Here is a 20,984-nt window from a genome sequence, read left to right on the forward strand (position 1 = left end):
GTTCTGTATTTTCTCTCATTTCTAGTCAATCGGATTGATAGCTTCCCTGATGATTTTGATGAGGTTCCCCTCTGACATGAATTCAAGCTGAACGCCATATTCAGATGGTCTGCTGCTTTAGTTTTCAGCTGCTTTTGTTTTTGCATTTTTCAGGTTTGCTGGATTTAAATGTACCTTTTTTCATCTCTAAATTTATTTGCAGGAGTTATTGAACCATTTATTTGTTAGATGTCCAGTCTTAAAGGAGGCAGTTTAATACATATTTGGACATATGCACACCTGTAAATACATATACATCCATTCACATATACTTACATATGTTTATTTATTTATTCTTCCCCTTCAAAATAGATTGTCATGTCAACAATAGTGATATGATGCAGTAGGTTTAGTCTTCCGGCTTACTTCCGCATGGTATTCCTTGGTTTCCCCAGGCCAGCACCTTTCACATGCACTTACATGATAGCATTAACATTGACAGTCCTGCACATATTCTTTGCTCATATCTTCAGGTGTAACTCCTGTCATTTATTGCTTACCCCCAAAAATTCCAAATTTGACTCGGGACCTTGTTTCGGTATCTCTGAGGGTTGGGGGGGATCCCTCACTACCAACGGGTTAGATGCTTACCAGTGTCCATGTGGGGGGTCTCACCTCCTGCAGCATGCTGTGCGGCCCCACTGGAGATTGCTCCTTCTCTCCTCTGCAGCACAGACATGCAGAGTGAGTCTCCTGCCAGATCTCCCCTGCCAGCGCGCACACCGGAGGGAATTTTCCTGCAGCCGGACCAGCTGAGCACCACTCGCCCGAACCTCCAACCTCTGGAGCAACCGCTGGCGCCCTTACACCACTCCGGATGCAGGTAGGGTCTGCAGGTCATCTGGCATGAGACCACGGCCCCCGGCTCAGCTTCGAAGGCTTTTTATTTATTTATTTTCCCCCAACCTTCTTGGAACAGCTCCGGTGCTGTGACCTTGTCTCCGGGGGCGGCGATCCTGCTTGGGCTGCAGTAGAAGGTGAAGAGAGTCTCTCTCCTCAGGAGCTCACCCGCACAGCGGCCATCTCGGCCGACCACCTCCTCGGAAGAACTAATAAATCTGTTTCATTGATTGATTGGATTTTTACAAAATTCAAATCCATCAGCGGATTTTCAGGAATTTGCAAATCTGCAGCAGATTCGAAATTCTGAGAAAAATCTGCCCATCTCTACTTAATATAGTCTAATGGCCTAATGAACATCTGTATGATGAAGGACAGGTGTGTAGTGATGAAGACACGAGCAGGAAAAAATTGATTTAGACAGTCGGGTGCAGTCAAAGCACCATCAGCTCACCAGGTAAGTAGAAAAAATAATAAAAAACTTGTATTGAACTACTGTACATTAAAAAACAAAAAACATACAAAGAACAGGACAGGAAAAATCCTCCCACACTCCTTGACAAAGGGCTGTACAGCCCAAAACGCATGAGATTTTTCCTGTCCTGTTCTTTGTATGTTTTCTTTTTTTAATGTAGTTCATTAAAAGTGTTTTATTATTTTTTCTACTTACCTGGTGTGTTGATGCTGCTTTGACTGGACTCGGCTGTCTAAACCAATCTTTTTCCTGCTCGTGTCTTCATGCTGATTGGATCGACGCACAGTTGCAGTGAAGGCGCGCTATCGGATCCCTGCAAGGAACCACGGAAGAACGCCAAGGTATTACAGATACAGATACCTCCACGTGGAACCATGAGACCGGAGCAACAAACGGAGTGTTCCCGGATGGATCGGAGCTTGAGATTACCCTTCAAACAGCTCCGGCACTCGGGAGCTCCATAGCTCAAGATTACAGGAGGACGGCACATTTTCCTAAGTGCCTCATACAGCAAAGGGGAAACGGCTATTACGAACGGAGAGTGACTCTGTGGACTGGGATACAGAGGTAAAATTATATATTTTCTCTGTCATATATACCCCTACCAGCTATCATTATAGGGTGCAGTATCCAAAAACCCTGCCTGTTTATATCTCCCTACCCTAAGTGGATCCGGCGCTCTATTTGCCTATCACGGTATAGCAATTGTTGTTCCAGACATATTAATTTATGGATACTATTGATGGGACTCTGTGAGGTTTCCTCACTTCGTATATGGACAGGGAATAGTTCCGTGGGCGCCTATAAAATTTTACCACTATAAAGGATATACGAAAACCAAGCCTGTTGGTTGTGAAGATTGTTGATCCTCACGGTGGGCTTGAAAACAAAGAGAAAGCACAACACATAGCGTAATACTGTTGAAACATTAAACAAACAACATATAAGACAACATATAACAGCTGAATACTGAAATGGTATTTTTAGGACAATAAAATCATTTAATAACAATTAATATTTACTATAATGCACAATTTGCATGGACATATAGATTTAAGCAATTAAAAATCTGAATAGGTGGTTCAACTGCTCCGTAGCACCAATGTTGATGATAGCAATGCCTACTCACCAGATGGAATAGGTTTGCAGGCAGTGGATATGTTAGAGAGTATCCCCTCTCATCTGTGTGCTGCTCTCTGCTTAGCTGGCGAGCTGCACCCACGAGCCGACAGAGACGCCAGCTAAGCAGAGAGCAGCACACAGATGAGAGGGGATACTCTCTAAAATATCCACTGCCTGCAAACCTATTCCATCTGGTGAGTAGGCATTGCTATCATCAACATTGGTGCTACGGAGCAGTTGAACCACCTATTCAGATTTTTAATTGCTTAAATCTATATGTCCATGCAAATTGTGCATTATAGTAAATATTAATTGTTATTAAATGATTTTATTGTCCTAAAAATACCATTTCAGTATTCAGCTGTTATATGTTGTCTTATATGTTGTTTGTTTAATGTTTCAACAGTATTACGCTATGTGTTGTGCTTTCTCTTTGTTTTCAAGCCCACCGTGAGGATCAACAATCTTCACAACCAACAGGCTTGGTTTTCGTATATCCTTTATAGTGGTAAAATTTTATAGGCGCCCACGGAACTATTCCCTGTCCATACTGTTTTCCCGACCAGGGGGTCAGGCTTTGTGTCCTAGGCAGCCCCTTATGTATAGTTTTAATTAATATATAAGGTAATAGTTACTACACCACACACATTGCGGTTAGCGCTACCTGTTTTGTTGTTTATGCTCACTTCGTATATGCTATTTTTTTGTAGCTGCTAGTAGCTTTGTTATACATACTGTAGTGTAGTGATGAGGCAATGATATGGTACATAATATGATTGAAAACAGTCACGAGTGAATTTATCAATGCCCATATTGCTTGTATATGGATTAACTGAAAGGATTGTAAGTAATGTTTTAAATTCTTTAGGAAATGGAATGTATTAGTGAATTAATTTAACACATTTTTATGGAATGATCAGATTATGCAAAATTACATTGTCATTTGAGGTCTAATTTGTTAGGTTAATATATTCTTACTCTGTCAGTCTAGTGTTCAACGTTCCAATTTTGTTTGAATCAAACCAAGCCATATCCTGATGGAGCACAGCATAGAAGAACTTCTGTCGGATTCTCATAGTCTGTCTTGTGGCAGAGAGTAAAAATGTCCAGACTTGAAATAGACTTGCGACAAAAACAGCACCACCAATGATAATGTAGTAGTAGGAAAACCTGTAGAGGATAGAAAACATAACCGTTTATTTTTGAGGCAAAAGTATTCAAATTTAAATATTAAACAAATACAACTTATATGTTTGGGGAAGGAAAAACATATAAGCTTTTATAACTTAAAATGAACAATACCGACAAGGTAAATGAATGCCTTACTTTCAGGATTATTTTTGTTTAGTGAGCTATGCCATTTTACATGTTTTTGCAACAAAATGGACAACATGTTACATGAGCACTTACCAAGCAATTTGAAAGGACATTTGTATCTGCATAAAAAACAATACAATGCAGGATATTTTCTACTGATAAAATAAGTGCATACTGGTACAGCATACTGATAGAACCTGGAAGGCAAAATCCAAGCCTCATCACACTTTCATGGTTCGGAATAGTACAGATGTAGCAAGACTAAGGGGGCGGCCCCTGTCCCTTCTGGCGTGCGCTGTGCGTTCAAGCTCTGCCCCCTCAGTCAGGCTGGTCCCAGTTAGTACCTTGTCGCGCACCTTTCCCCAGTGGTGCGCGACAAGTTTTCAGGCAGGCAGGGAAATTTAAACTCAGTTTGTGACAGAGGCGTGGCCACACTCCGCCGGCGGTTCAGCCAATGAGGGCGAACCAGCCACGTGAGGTCATAGCCACGCCCCTGAAAACCCACCGCCATGCCCCCTCCCGTCGCAAACGCTCCCCCAGACCGCAGAAGGTGTAAGATGATAACCACGTGAACACTGTTGTCTGAGCCTTGTCCGTTAATTATGTTAGTGCAGTTGAGTACATGTGGCCGACAGGTGATTCACTGAATATCTTTGCTATGATACTCAGTGGCCACAAGGTGGCAGCGGGGAACTATAGATTGTAAATAAATGCCAGGGATTTACAGTTGTATCTTGCAGCACAGAGTAAAGTAAGTATAGCGATGGCTGGTCCAGCCATCTCTCTACCTTCCCTGTCATGTAAGTTCTAATAAGGTGTAGATAGTGACAGGCTATCCATGGGGGTTTCCCCTCCTCCTGCTGACTTCCTGAGTGACGGAGTGTAGTTGACACAGGGATCTGTGATAGCCAATGGTTGTACAGATATCAAGTGCAGAAAATGGCATTTTAGTGTTCTGGTTTCTAAACACCTGCAAATTGACACAGTAGCACAGTAGCACAGTAGCACAGTAGCACAGTAGCACAGTACTGTACACATTACAATTCATTCATTTCTGACATGGATACGCGAAGAATTGTACCCAAAGAAATCAGAATCCATGAAATTCAAACAAATTAACCTCGGTAAACACAGGTGTGCCTGGTATGATTGGCGGCGTGAACGCCGCGTGGAATACAGCAGAGCACACGAAAACGGCTCAGTGAAATGTTCGAATAAGGGCAGCTGCATCAGTATCTTGTACGTTTACATGTTTTTTTTTATTTGCCCTACATGCTAAATGGTACCCAAAGGTTTATATGGATAAATTGTGACAAAATAGTGCAGTTGCAATACGGTACAGTGGACTTTTGCAAACCTGTAGTACAGTAGGTCGTAACAATGAGATCATTTAAGACTCAGTTAATTCTTCTTCATGTATTAGGTGACTACAATCCCAGTCCTTATTAGACAACCTGCGTTCATAATTCACACAAAAATGTGCATAATACTGATTTGTACTGTATACAGGCAATGGCTATAGTAATTATTATGTTCATTAATCCAATAGCACATTAATGCATAAGAAGCATAGTGTGGTTTAGTGAATGAGGCCTTTGTTTTTGAAATACCCAAAATAACGGAGTAGAAGGTTACAGTGACGTTTTTGGCATCCAAAGACTGCTGTACAATCTTCCAACTTTAAGACAATTTCCAACAAACTACTTCTGGTTACTTACTTTCACTTGTGGCAGCACTGGTTTATTGAATATTGATAGGGTTTGACATTATGTTAACATCATCGGCACAAGAGTTCCCTTGATGCTTTTAATTTAAATAAATAATCAAATATTATCAGCGTGGCTTATTTAGATTTTGAGGCCCTCTAACAAAGTAATTATAATGAAGACAAATACAACAGAAAAAACAAATCAAGTGTTGCAAACTTAGCTATTGCTCCGTAAACTGGTTCAAATTGCAGCATTACTCCACAGGCGCCAGTGTGCTTTTTGGAGCATTATGTGAGCATTACAGCATTAGAGGAGTTTAGGGAGGAGAAAGTTGGTGACATATGATCATTTGTAAGTGAAACAATACAATTTGTACCTGGATTGAAAAATTATTGGCAGTAAAAATAAAAAGTTGTCCTAAATAAAACATATTCAGATGGGACTAAAGTTGTACTGAAACTAAATTATGTAAGAACTCAGAGCAGGATGTAATATCTCTACAGAAGGACTTGGATAAAATGGATGCTTGTACAGATAAAAGCAAGAGCATGCATTTGGAAAGTAATAATAAGCACGCTAACTACAATCTGTGGGACAATATTTGGTCAATGTTTGGTGTCTTACTTTCTGTTGCAATTGTTTTCTCATTTTCAATTTTTGCTAATTTGATTGCTCTTTGGCAACTTTTGTTACAGTCCTTATAATTCTGATATGATGCATTTGTTCCTTCTGACTTTAAGAATCTAAATGTTTCCTATGAATCTAAATGAATCTTTAAGAAACCTCTTCTTTTCCATTTCCTCCCCTACCTGTTTATGTAGCCACATTGGTTTAGACTTATTTCTTCTAAATGTATTACCTAAGGGTACACCAACAGGTGTGCTTTTCTAACAATGCTTTAAAGACTGACCATTCATTTTTTGCCAGTTTTTTCTCTGATCCTATTTATTTTCCACATTTTCTATAAAACAGAGGCTTGTAATCCTGATCGGTGTGATTGAAACTTCTGTTTGTATGAAGTGTGGAGTTAAAACCAGAAGCGTAGGGAAGTGTTGTGCTGTGTATGCTAGTATATACTAGCAGGGGTGGTTTAATTTTGGAGTGTTCAGCAGGTGCATTTATTTTTAATTGTGTGGGAATTGAAAGTTACATAGTTACATAGTTGATGAGGTTAAAAAAAGACTTATGTCCATCAAGTTCAACCTGTGCTAAATTTAGACGACAGATACTTTATCCTATATTTGTACTTACATTATATAGATCCAGACACAGGCAAACAAAAAACCCCAGTGACATATCATCTAATGATATCTCATAAGGGGAATAATAAATTCCTTCCTGACTCCAAATATTGGCAATCAGATTACCCCCTGGATCAACATCCTTCCCATGTTTACTTATTTGGTATATCCCTTTATACTTTTCCTTTCTAAAAAGATGTCTTACCTTTTTTTGAACGTATATCTATTGTATCTGCCATCACAGTCTCCATGGGTAATGAATTCCACATTTTAACTGCCCTTACTGTAAGAACTCTTTCCTTTGTTGCTGATTAAATCTCCTTTCCTCCAACTTTAAAGTATGACCCCGAGTCCTTTGTACTGCTCTTGGTTCTTTTGAAAACACCATATTCTGTAACCGAATATATTTGTATATAGTTGCCATATTCCCTCTTAGATGGAGGGATCTAATTTAGCTAGCCTCTCCTCATAAATCAGATTATCCATCCCCTTTATTAATTTGGCGGCTCTTCTCTGCACTCTCTCTAGTTCCATAATGTCTTTTCTATGGACTGGTGCTCAAAACTATACTCCATATTCAAGGTGTGGTCTTACTAAGGATATGCTTTATAAAGGGGCATAATTCTGTTTACTTCTCTTCCATCCATTGCTCATTTAATGCAAGAAAAGATCTTGTTTGCCTTTGCAGCTACTGGATGACTTTGGGCACTATTGCTAAAATGTAAGTTCAAAAGTGACCTCCTTGAATACGATATAGAAAAAAAAGTCCTCCTTGGCGCTGGAATTCTGGTGTTGCTAGTGTTATTCTCCGATTGGTATATGGAAAAAAAACAACAACAAAAGAGCATGACTATCATTAAATCAATATGACCCGTCTATGAGTGTAGTCATCTCTATGTGCACTAGGAACGTGCACGCGGACCACGTGATGATGTCATAGCGGTCCAAGCACGAGCACAATCACGGAAGTATATACTACCATCCCCAAAGCTGCACCTGGTGAGACGGGACGCCTGGCAGAGGGTACTTACCGCCCGGAGAGCAGAAAGAAAAGGGGCTGGTGACGGCCTGAATGTTCACACCGCTTCAATTTTATAGGGAATTCGTGAGTGATATTCCAATTGTTTTTTATATGTTTTAATAGTAAAGTTGTTCATACGTTATTGCCCTATTGTCTTTTCTATACTTTTTGCATATAAGGCTTGTGAGGTTGCTTTATCCCTTCAGAAGAGGATCTGATCAATTTAGAAGTTAAGTTATATTCATTGTTCACCTTTTGGAGCCAATCCTCTGCAATGTGGTGCAGTTAAACACATTGGTCTCATTAGATGCATGGGATCTTATAGGGGTTAAACATCTTTCCCTTTCAGTGGTTGTATTCCATTGGTGTATATAAGGTGTGGATACATCACGTCTAGAAGTGCACATAGAGGTGACTGCACTCATAGACGGGTCATATTGATTTATTGATAGACATGCACTTTTGTTGTTGTTTTTTTCCCATATACCAATCGGAGACTTACGCCAGCGACACTAGGATTCTGGATAATAAATTGGGACATTGTAAATCAATTAAAATAAGTAGAATATTTTACCATCATGTTTTTGAGCTTGTAGAAAAGAAAAACTGTAGTAATCAAACGCTTAGAAAACAAGAGTAAACAAATACAAGTAATAGAGATATTTCCCTTACAAAGCTATAGTAAATGCTGCTTTGTTCATGAGCAAGTATTTGTCATTTTCATTGATGTTTCGCATAAAACCTCACATTGGGGAATATAAGTGCATTTTCTTACCTTGTCATTTCAGCTTCTATGTCTATATTTGGAGAGTTTGCACATTCTGCGTTATTTGTAATTGTAACTAAAAGGGAGCAGGAAAAAATATCATTAAACATTATCCAAATGTTTATAATAATGTAAATATAATAGATCACATTGACTGATATTACTTTCATGTAATAAATCACATTACATTCACTATAATATAATAATACTATATTGATACATAGGGGCCTATGCAGAGAGCAGCGCTGGAAATAATTGGAGATAACAATAAATTGTAACTTTAATGGCGTGATTTTATCTCCATATGCATAAAGGTCCGAAAACTGCATTTAAAATCATGTGTGAATATGGAGAGTTTCAACCGGCGAGATGCGCGCTGGTGAAACATGTTTGAAAAAAAACGCGTTTTTTTTTTTTGTATTTTCCCTCTCGCCGGTAAGCTCCAGCTTCCTGCCAACTTTTTTTGGCGGAGGTAATTGTATAATTTCTCTCCATGTTATTGGCGCGAACAGCCACTAGATGGCGATCGCGCCTTTCTGAATAGGGACATTTTTACAACTGCGGCGCAATTTACAAATAAAAAAAAATGGCGCGTTTTTCTTCACTCGGCATTATCTGTTTTTCTCTAACCAAATTTCGGCAAAAAATGGCGATTTTTATGTTTGCGTTGCTCTCTGCATAGGCCCCATAATGTTGTTTATCCATTATTTCACTACACAATTATGTTAAATATATTGAAGAAAACATGAAAATATTAGTGCTTTAAAGCTTACACTGCACTTACTGTAATAATATATTTCTAAGATGATTCTAAACAGAAGCAGTTGTAACCATGTAGTGTTAAAGGGCAATAATAATGCATTAATGTCAATATTTCAGCCCCATCTGTCTTACCAAATAAAAAAAATTTCAAACAGTTTACAAAACAGTGCAAATAAATTTGATAACTGTAATAGAGACTTATCACTGTTTGAGAGAAACTGCCTCTAAAACCAGCAGTGTGCTGGTTAATTGCCCACAGGCAATCAACCAGACTCCACCTGGCTGATTAGAACTTTTAGAAAAGCCTGATTTGAGAAACAGAAGAGAGATTCCTTAGCTCACATTTGGGATGACATAAGGAGAAGGAGGACAGCAGAGATTTTCTTAGTCCACAACTGGGCTGACCTGAGGAAAATATGATGTCTTGATGCACACAAAAGGACTGTATACTGACAGCAAGAAAAGGGGACAAGACCTCTATACCTGGACACAGAGAGTGCCAAAGCACAGGGGTGCACAAACTTTTTTCCCTGTGATCCCCTTCCGGTGGTTCCCCTCTCTCCGCGCCCCCCCCCCCCCCCCCCACTCCTGCTTACCTCGGCACCGGTGGCATGACATCACGTTGATGTCTAAAAAGCTGCCGGAGCCAAGGTAAGTCACATTTACAGAGGTCCTGCAGCTCCCCCAGCACTTAATTTAAGTGCCTTCAGGAAGGGCAGGGCCTCTGTAAACCCTGCACCCCCCGCAGTCAGTCTTGCGCCCTCTTTGTGGGTCGTGCCCCCAAGTTTGCGCACTGCTGCCATAGCAGACAAGGATGCTGTCCCAGGAGAACAGAGAGGCCTTCTCCTACAGCAACTACAACAGAAACAAATGAGACTTTTTTGTTGAACTGTTGTGTGTGTATATATACAGTTAGGTCCGGACATAATTGGACACTGATACAAGTTTTGTTATTTTGGCTGTGTACCAAAATAAATTGAAGTTACAGTTAAATAATGAATATGGACTTAAAGTGCAGTCTATCAGCTTTAATTTGAGGGTATTCACATCCAAATTGGAGGAAGGGTTTAGGAATTATATCTCTTTAATATGTAGCCCCCTCTTTTTCAAGGGACCAAAAGAAATTGGACAATTGACTCAAAAGCTGTTTCATGGACAGGTGTGACTATTCCTTCGTTATTTCATCATCAATTAAGCAGGTAAAAGGTCTGGAGTTGATTCCAGGTGTGGCATTCGCATTTGTAAGTTGTTGCTGTGAACCCACAACATGCGATCAAAAGAGCTCTCAATGCAAGTGAAACAGGGCATCCTTAGGCTGCAAAAAAAAAAGAAAATCCATCAGAGAGATAGAAGGAACATTAGGAGTGGCCAAATCATCAGTTTGGTACTTTCTGAGAAAAAAAGAACGCACTGGTGAGCTCTGCAACACAAAAAGGCCTGAACATCCACGGAAGACAACAGTGGTGGATTATCATAGGATCCTTTCCACGGAAAAGAAACACCCCTTCACAACATCCAGCCAAGTGAAGAACACTCTCCAGGAGGTAGGCATATCATTATCCAAATCTACCATAAAGAGAACACTTCATGAGAGCAAATACAGAGGGTTCACCACAAGGTGCAAACCATTCCTATCCTCAAGAATAGAAAGGCCAGATTAGACTTTGCCAAACAATATCTAAAAAATCCAGCCCAGTTCTGGAACAGCATTCTTTGGACAGATTAAACTAAAATCAACCTGTACCAGAATGAATGGAAGAAAAAACTATGGAGAAGGCTTGGAACGGCTCATGATCCGAATCATATCAAATCATCTGTAAAACACGATGGAGGCACTGTGATGGCATGGGCATGCATGGCTTACAATGGCACTGGGTTACTAGTGTTTATTGATGATGTGACAGAAGACAGAAGCAGCCGGATGAATTCTGAAGTGTATAGGGATATATTGTCTGCTGAGATTCAGTCAAATTCAACGAAGTTGATCGGACGGCGCTTCACTTTACAGATGGACAATGACCCAAAACATACTGCAAAAGCAACCCAGGAGTTTTTTAAGGCAAAGAAGTGGAATATTCTGCAATGGCCGAGTCGATCACCTGATCTCAACCCGATAGAGCATGCATTTCACTTGCTGAAGACAAAACTTAAGGCAGAAAGACCCACGAACAAACAACAACTGAAGACAGCTGCAGTAAAGGCCTGGCAAAGCATCATAAAGGAGGAAACCCACCATTTGGTGATGTCCATGCGTTCCAGACTTCAAGCAGTTATTGCCTGCAAAGGATTCTCGACAAAGTATTAAAAATGAACATTTTATTTATGATTGTGTTAATTTGTCCAATTACATTTGAGCCCTGAAATAAGGGGACTGTGTATGAAAAGGGTAGCAATTCCTAAATGTTTCATATAATATTTTTGTTCAACTCCTTGAATTAAAGCTGAAAGTTTGCACTTCTATTGCATCTCAGTTGTTTCATTTCAAATCCATTATGGTGGCGTACAGAGCCAAAATTATGAAATTTGTGTCAGTGTCCAATAATTTCCGAACCTAACTGTATATAGAAAGGGCTAGAGTAAAGGTTAAGTTATTCTCCAAAGTAGAGTATGCCTTTATTTTGTTTGTTTTTGTATGTTTTGCCTTGCTAAAGGAACAGGCGCAATGAAGCTAAGATATAATTTCACCCTAATCGGTCTCCATTAAATGTACCTCTGCACAGGTCTCTTACAATAATGAACAGCATATAATGGAGATGTACTATTAATTGACAAAGACAGGTGACACTGGAAATGGCACAATTCAAAGCGACAGCATAAAATGTTTTTCAATAATGCTTTTATTATATATATATATATATATATATATATATATATATATATATATATATATATATGGGAAAAACAGGAAGAGAGAGCGCACGCCCATAGCGTAAAATAGTATTTTAATGAGGGGAGGGGGAGAGGGGGGATAAAAAATGCACTCACAAGGGTACAATAAAAACAAGCATTGTGTGATATAATCACCACCATCCGGTTCGTGTCTGCAGCGTCTTGGGGCAGTCCCAGTATTGCAGTATCAGGATCGTAGTCCCAACAGGTATCCAGGGCAGATAGTATTCAATACAACTGTATTAGAGTCCTGGAAGATGGCTCCGTGTAGTACAGGCTTCTGCAGCAGTTGCGCATGGATCCGTCCGTTCCAGCGCTCGGTGATGACGTCAGTGTCAATGCGTCTGACGTGATGACGCTCCCTGACGCGTTTCGTCACTCTCGGGTAACTTTTTCAAAGGTTTTTTGAAAAAGTTACCCGAGAGTGACGAAACGCGTCAGGGAGCGTCATCACGTCAGACGCATTGACACTGACGTCATCACCGAGCGCTGGAACGGACGGATCCATGCGCAACTGCTGCAGAAGCCTGTACTACACGGAGCCATCTTCCAGGACTCTAATACAGTTGTATTGAATACTATCTGCCCTGGATACCTGTTGGGACTACGATCCTGATACTGCAATACTGGGACTGCCCCAAGACGCTGCAGACACGAACCGGATGGTGGTGATTATATCACACAATGCTTGTTTTTATTGTACCCTTGTGAGTGCATTTTTTATCCCCCCTCTCCCCCTCCCCTCATTAAAATACTATTTTACGCTATGGGCGTGCGCTCTCTCTTCCTGTTTTTCCCCTAGATTCACTGTGGACTTGGTTTGACCACACTGAGAGCTGCCGGAGACCCTCCACACCGGAACCAACACCATTACTGGACTTATTTTTGAGGACTGGTTTTTATATATTTTTTTCTCTTATATTATCCATTTATTCCTTTTGTTTCTCTGTTTATTTATTTTTGTCATATATCTATATGTATACAATTATCATATTGTTTCCTGGTTTATAGTTTGATTGATTTGGTTATATATATGTAATTTTTACTATATGGTACATATTAGTCATTATTATTCATCAATTATATTATTTGGTTTATGAACTTTATAGATTTAGCTTAATAGAGGCGCTGCTTTTTCCTTTTTGTTTGTCATATATATATATATATACACATATTTAAATTATGGTGAGTAAAAAAAAAGTGACAAAAATCCTCCATAGTAAAGCATATAGCAAATCGAAATATTACTGTATGCTCATTTGCATGTCTTAGACAGGTCTGCAACCCCGCCTTTCACCATTATCAATATGCTATATGCTTTACTGTGGAGGGATTTTGTCACATTTTTTACCCACCATAATTCAACTAAATCGCATTGGGATTGAAGGGGTTAAATGTATGTGCATTACCCTGATGTGTTTCCTCCTGCACCACCTTTCTTGTCCCCATTTTGCAGTCTATTCCCTGACTGTTGTAATGAGAATGAATGCAAACTGTGCGGTTAGCTTTTCAGACACAAGATGGCGCTGTGAGCGCTGAACTAAGCGCTGATTGAAGACACATGGCTGTGTATGGGAGGGCCGCTTTGAAGATAGGTATCCATTTCTAAGCCCTAGACCTCGCAACCGCAAGGTTAATTGAATAAGTGGCTTGCGGTTTAAACTGAAGTGGATTCTGTCAAAATGTATCTCTTGCCTTGTTAGCGTCTTAACTTGAAAGGGGGAAAATATATTGACGTGGGAACTAGGTTAACTATGGGCCTCACATCCTAACCATTTCAATTAAGTAAGCTAACTTGCGAACGGAGTGGGCTAGCACTCTAATTTTTGGAGTGCGGCTAAGAATAAAGAAACCATGCGCCCACATATAAAGTTTATTCCAGTGACACAAGCAGAACATACTTTATTGATAAAATGTTTCTTAGTGTTGGTTTTAAATGTGCAGGCAGGAAAGCTTTTTTTCTGTGAGCCCGGGCAAACTTCTTTAGCATGCAAGTATGCTAAGGGTGAATGAGCTGAGGGTATTTTCCTCTCCGTACTTGAAAGAGCCACTGTTAAGTGGGAGACTCTGTCTAGTGAAGTCCGGAGTTGAAAAACCTCAGAGATTCAAAGTGGGAAAATGGCCGGGATGTTGTTGAGTGCCAAATATCGGTACTCAGCATGAGCCATTCACACTTTGTGACCAAACCCCAGACTGAGAGTCGCCAGGTCAGGGGTGGACCCCGGTATGGTAAATCACCTAGTTTTCAGGCTGACACATGCGCTTTGCAAACCGGATAGCTCTGTTTGCCCGTTCTGCCAACTCCAGGCAAATCGGGGATTGGTGGGTTAAATGTTCCCACGGAGGGGGTTGGGCACGCATGTTAGGAATAGGACTGTAAACCCCATTAAAATGGCAAAAAAGGCAGCGCACTGCGAAAAACCAGGAGGAGGCTCTCAAGTACTTTAAAAGGGTTTATTCCATAAGAGGATCAAACATATCCCCTAAAAGCAACAAAAAAACCACCACACTAACGCGTTTCAGGCCGTGTGCCATTTCTCAAAGTGTAGTGCAAACATATGAATAACCTGCATCTAAATACAGGATTCAATCGCGCCGTTTGAGTGACGACATTACTCTGTAGAAAACCTAAGAAGGTCTCTAGCTTTGAGAGCCCATTGTTTATTGTGACGATACTGTAGCTTCCACAGGCTTATTAATATTACACAAAAATAACTGGGTTTGAACTGAACGAGGCTTAAGATATAATAAAGTGATTTTATTCCTTAGGATAGGTGAACACAACAGATAATACAGCAACAAACAAGAAGTACACTTACAGTGGGGTTGGGGAATGAGAAGTATGATGTAGCATTTCTCTCAGCAATCAGGTGATATCAGGTAACCATATCAGCAAACGAAGACAAGGATGTATGGGTGGACAGCAGTTTATAAACCTTTTGTCCCTCTATCTGTAACATTAAGTACCTGTGATTGGTTTTCAATTACCTCCAGCCAATCTTTAACATGGGAACACATTTCAACACATGCCCCCCTGCTAGCTGGCACAGGCGCAGTAGAACTCTGGGGTCTCATTTCTGTAGCCCCACATATGCAAATGGAATGCCAGCCAGTCTACCCATTTGGCTTTCTGGCAGGAAAACCTTTGTTGGAAGGTGTTAAGTGGAACATTTACAAACTGCTCTGGTTTGAGCCTCAAATAAACAGTGAGAGTGACAAAACCCTTTGAACAATACTTAAGTCCTAGAAATTAGGTCGCCTCCAGGGCCATTTGCTACCTTATGGCCAAAGGGGTTTCCTCTGGAACTTATCCATACCTTAGAATACAGTATTAAGCATAAAACATAGACGTATTAAAATATCCGGTCCCGTTGGGTCTAGCAGGTCCAAACTTCCCAGTTCTCATTGCCAGAACTTGGACACCATATGGTCCAAAAAGCGACTTGCTACGACCTACGAAACCGGAGTTACACAAATGCACATTAAATAATTTTTCACTTTAATACAAAAATCTCCGCTAAAAAAGAAATCTCAGCTTTTCACTAAATCCCCATTGAAAACAACGGGCCGCTCCGCCATAGACTCTCAATGGTAAATCGCCGCCATTGAAGTCAATGGGGTTTTTCTGCCATTGAAGTTTATGGGAAAAGTCCCGAACCTTCAAGGGGGTCCATAGTCCGTCGGGTTGGTCCAGGCGGGTCAAGGATGGTTCTGCAGTGATGCCGGAGCAGTGGCTACAGATACCCCAAACCTTGATCCGCTGAGCCCTCCGGAACCGGAGATATGGAGTACCAAACTCCAGCTTTTTCCACTTAGTCGTTTTTCAGAGCTGTTTTTGCCGCCGCCGGCAAAGCCTATGGCGCGAACCGCTCTATCTGGTTTGACCCTTATCGGGGGTCCAGGATTCGGGGACCCGGTGGTGGTCGAGTGGGGGGAAGCCCAGGAACTAGGGGCAAAAATAATTTTATTCCTAGGTGCTCTAGAACTGTGTATCCCCACGCTAATTGACGTTGAACTTGACTCAAGTGATTTTAGCTCTTTTAAAGGACATTGTATCCGCTTTGCGGTTTGCGGTCTGGACGGCAGCCAACTCGTTCTTCGAAAGGGTACCTCGAGGAATCTCCATTGAAGTCAATGGGCCCATTGACTTTCAATGGGAAACCGCCGCTCTCCCTCTCGGACGCCACCTGCTGGTCTTTACAGGAAACAGGACTAAAACAGCACAATTCTCAATTGGAATGCGTTGAGCCCTAATGGCGGCCAATGTGGACCTGCAAAATGGTACCTGAAAAGGCGGGAAAACTACACAAAGAGCTATAATCATTAAAGAACTATTAACCCTTGTGCTCCCGGATGGATTCTAGTGTGTGTGTGATGCAGACACTGATTAACCCAGACATTACAATGGAACAGGGTAACAGGGGAAAATACATTTACAGTTCATAACAAGGGTTAAATCACATTTCTGGACCTCAGTCCAGTTAACCCCTTGTCTCTCTGGTGCGGTCAGGGGTGGCCAAATGGGGTGCAACCCCTTTAATACCGGGCCACCCCCTTTCTCCCTCTACATTTATCACAACCTTTAGTTCACAAGCTCAAGATATACGATTGATCCTAGAAAAACATTGGGACATCTTACGCTTGGACCCTGTTATTGGGTGAGAATTACCATCTAACCCTAAAATTGTATAAAGAAAATCTAAAACCATCTCAAATTCCCTACCACCCAGTCTATTTGTATCTGACACAAGTTAACGTAAACAATTGACAAAAGGGTCATATAGATGTGGCTCATGCAAAATTTGCAATTTGATCATACCGTCAAAAACATTTACGAGTACAGTTACGAAAGAGATTTTTCATATACAGAGTTTTATCAACTGCAAATCTTCATATGTTATCTACCTCCTAACCTGCGGCTGCGGCAAACAGTACGTGGGAAGGACTACGAGATTCCTTAAGATACGTGTAATGGAACACGTTAGACTTATTAATAAAAAGGATATCGTTCAACCGGTACCACTACACTGTACCCACTGCCCCAGGGGGGAGAGTAGATACCTCAAAGTTTGTGGAATTTAATATGTACCTTCCCATGCTAGGGGAGGGAATCGTATCAGGAGGTTGGATCAGAGGGAGGCTGTAACAGGGGACTTATCCCTGTTCAGTAATGTGCCTTTAATCTAACAGTGTGGTAGTTAATTACTAAACACCACCTGCCTGATTAGATTGTTTACAAAAAGCCTGCCTTTGAGACAGGAAGTGACTCCTTAGCTCTGACTGAGAGCTGACCTTTGGAGCTGACCGGTCTTGAGCTCTGCACAGCAGAGCTGATTTCAAGACACAGGGAAAACTACTACACCTGAAGCTGAACCAGGAAGTGAGAAGATTTTCCCTCCAAGAAACAGATAAGACTTTTATTCTTAAGAGACTGCTTATATCTGCTTATTTTCATGCTATATGTTTTGGGGCTGCGAGACATGCTTAACTAATGGAGATGTGAACTAATTGCATAGCATTTCACTAGAAATACTCCCAAGTGAATGGAAGCTTTGTTCCCCCCCCTGTGTTTGGATAATTTCCTGATGAAAAGGAACAGGCACAATAAAGCCTATTATAATTTCACATTATAAAGCCTCCTAATTGTGTACCTCTGTGAACGTCCGTCTACATATGGTGTCCGAGGTGGGACAAGAGGTGTCCTTGTAGTTAAAAAGGACCGGAGATTTTTATGTGGATTTTTTTTTATGCTTTTTGCCTACAAACAGTCTGAGAAAAAAAAAAAAAAAAACCTCATGCAGCAGAGATTAGAGTTAAAGGGACACACCACTGAAACTTACACTGCATTGAAACTTACAAAACCACAGATGGACTCTTTGCCCCAATCCCAAGAGGAGAGAGACTGCTGAAGCAGCTAAAACTTTATTTGCCTATCACAAAGCGTAATATGGTCATTGAAAAAGGGGTTTTGCCTTACAGTCATAGTCAGGGTTCAAGAAGTGAGTCAGCCCTTAAAAGGGATAGGTGTTTGTTGTTTTCAAAAGTTTTGCTGAAGCGGTGAATGCAGATGGTGACCCACGAGTGGTACTGATTTTGCAAATAAAGGTTGCCACACCGCATAGGGCTACCAGCTGTGAATGGAGTATATGCAGAAAAGTGTGAAAATTGATACAAGACTGTGCTGAAGCAGGGGAATTTTTAGCAAACAAATGCTGAGTGTAAAATTGCCCTATAAAGGAAAAGGTTTTTCAAAGCCAATTGCTGAGTGTTGAGTACACTGCAAAGAATGATTTTTTTTTCTGCAAGTAAAAAAGTATGCCTATTATCTTGGGAGCAAAACAGACACCCAAAGTGTGAAGTGTGAATGCCATAATACCCAAAGATGAGACTGAAAATTACTGAACTCAGGCAGAAAACCAAATTCTGTTGCTGAAGCGGAGGAATTGGACCTAGCAAGTAAATGATGTAAAATGCATGCACACGACTGCTGATATTGAAAAAAAATTTTACCCAAGAAAGAAAAGTCTACAGAGATGCCTGTGAGAGCTACAACCTCTACAAGCAAAATATGCCCATCTGTAGGACTACCACAATTGGGGGTTCTAGCAAATACAGTGGCAACAGCTGCAATAGCGCCTCCTGAGGTCAGGAAGAAAATTACACCAGATAGCCTTAAAATGGAGGACAAGATGCAGCGTTCCTGTAATGAACCCTACCCCATGGAAGAGTGTCCCTTCCAGTCCAATAAAGAGGAAGACATCTCTTATGGGGAACCTGAACCGAGTCACACCCATAAAACACCCCAAGAATGGTGGGGGTGCCTGAACTCGGCACGAACAGAAAAGACCGCTCCCTTTGATGACGAATATGATCAGCAGGAGACAGAGCGGGAGCAGTTGATCACCGAATATTTCTGTCAGCTAAAGCAGCTGCAAGAAAAGCCTGGCTTTGCTAAAATTTCAAATGAAGATGGAGACCCCAATATCCCTGAAGGGACAGTGTCATCCAAATCAAAAAGGCGGAAAAAGAAAAAGAAAAGCAGTTCTTTACTTAACGTGGAAGGAACAGACACGTCCGCAGATCCTCTGGAGGAAAAGGGGGACCGAGTTGCCCTGCAGCCTTGAGAAAATGGAGAATTCGTCCCGCGGGTAACCGAATATCCAGAGGGCCCAAGGCAGAAGTCGTGTACCCCAAAGAAGTGTCTGTCCGGTGCCATCAGTGAGGAACCCTCGGCCAACCATCCCAGGGAAGTGGAGTCGGAGCCAGTGAGTGACGATCCTTTGACCAGCCCTGAAGATGCACTGCAAGCTGCCAGGCATGACTGTGATCTACTCTGTGAAGAATTGGAAAGGGAGAGAAAAAATAATGCTGAGCTACAGAAGACTGTGCTCGCAATTTACTCTGCGGCCAAGACCGAATTGGAGGATCTCAAGACTGAGCTAGATACTGCAAAGGCTACTATTTCCGCCATGGAGGAAAAGCAGAGCCAATCTGATAAAATGGTGGCTACGCTAAAGCGGAAGTATGAGGAGGCACTGAAGCAGATGACAGTCTTCCAGCAAGAGGTTCACACTCTTTGCATAGAGCTGAATGCCTCACAACAGGAGGTCAACAGTGTCCGGATAGAGGTGGACATATCTCAGAAAGAGGTTCAGACACTCCGCAGAGCCCTGGATGCCTCACATCATGAGACCAACAGCTGCCGCACGGACCTGGAAGTTTCCAGAAAGGAACTACACAGTCTCACTGAGGAGCTGGACATTGCTAAAGAAACTATTGGTAATCTTGAAACAGATCTCAAAGTCTCTCAGAAGGAGCTTCAGACCCTCAACCTAGAGAAGGAAGTCTCACGCCAGGAGATTGTCATTCTCAAAGCAGATGTGCGTAAATGGAAGGAGGACTGCAAAGAGGCACTGAAGAATACAGAGACTGAAAAAGGAGAAAATTCAAGATTAAAAAGAGAAAACTTAAAACTGAAAGAAGAAAAATTTCAGTTAACAGAAGAAGTCAAGGAAAAGTTTGACGCAGAGCACCGACTGCAGAACCAACTGCAAGGTCTGCGTACACACCTCCAGTGTGCTGAGCAGAAGCAGCAAACGCTACAGGAAGAAAAACTGCAGGCTGCTAAAGAGGTACAAGCGCTGCAGGAACATCTGAATACCCAGTACGTCCCCACAGAGCAGTATGAGGAGCTAAAGGCCACGCTGCATGTCCTCAGAGCATCTTTGGAAGCGGAGCTTCAATACCAGGTGACTCTGTATGAGAGGGAGCGTGAGAAGGCTCAGAAACTGGAGCAAGAGCTGGAGAGACAGAGAGACTGTTCCATTCCCTTGCGTCAGTACACCAAGGAGAAAACAGACGCAGACGACAAAAATTACAGAGCTCCAGAATATGAAGGAGACTCTGATACAGATTCCTCCAATATGGAAAAAGGTATTGGCTCTGCCCAAGCACCAGTATCCCACAGTAACTAATGCCCGCAAGGACAAGGGTACAATGAGAGTTGGGGACTCCACGCAACTTCAAAACAAAATTACGAAGTTTGAGCCACCAAAGAAAGCACTAGCCAAACCTACAGCTGTCCAACAGGCAACAAACAGAGGTAGGAGTGCAGAATCAAATCCAGAAGAATCCTTAGCTGAAGAAGCTGAACTGGCGACTCTGTGGTGTGGAGAAGCTGCAGAAAGACCACTTCAAGAGCAGATAACTCTAAGGGCTAGTCCTAACTGCTCTACAACTGTTGCCATACACTTTGTCTACAAAAAGAGGAGTGCCCGACGCAACAGAAATCTCAAGACCGCGC

The 20,984-nt window shown here is 41.5% G+C and overlaps 1 protein-coding gene across 3 annotated transcripts in view; it reads right to left on the reverse strand.

Moving 5' to 3' along the window:
• Positions 1 to 20,984, reverse strand: part of LOC142463888 (ATP-dependent translocase ABCB1-like) — a 279,892-nt gene that overhangs the window by 151,242 nt on the left and 107,666 nt on the right. For all 3 annotated transcript variants that reach the window (XM_075566711.1, XM_075566713.1, XM_075566712.1), the window contains 2 exons: positions 8,540 to 8,606; positions 3,455 to 3,646 (listed from right to left, as the gene is read on the reverse strand). In XM_075566711.1, the coding sequence (XP_075422826.1) occupies positions 3,455 to 3,646; positions 8,540 to 8,606 (259 nt within the window). The remainder of the gene's footprint in view (positions 1 to 3,454; positions 3,647 to 8,539; positions 8,607 to 20,984) is intronic.

Source organism: Ascaphus truei, chromosome 12, assembly GCF_040206685.1.
Source record: "Ascaphus truei isolate aAscTru1 chromosome 12, aAscTru1.hap1, whole genome shotgun sequence".
Lineage (NCBI taxonomy): Eukaryota > Metazoa > Chordata > Amphibia > Anura > Ascaphidae > Ascaphus > Ascaphus truei.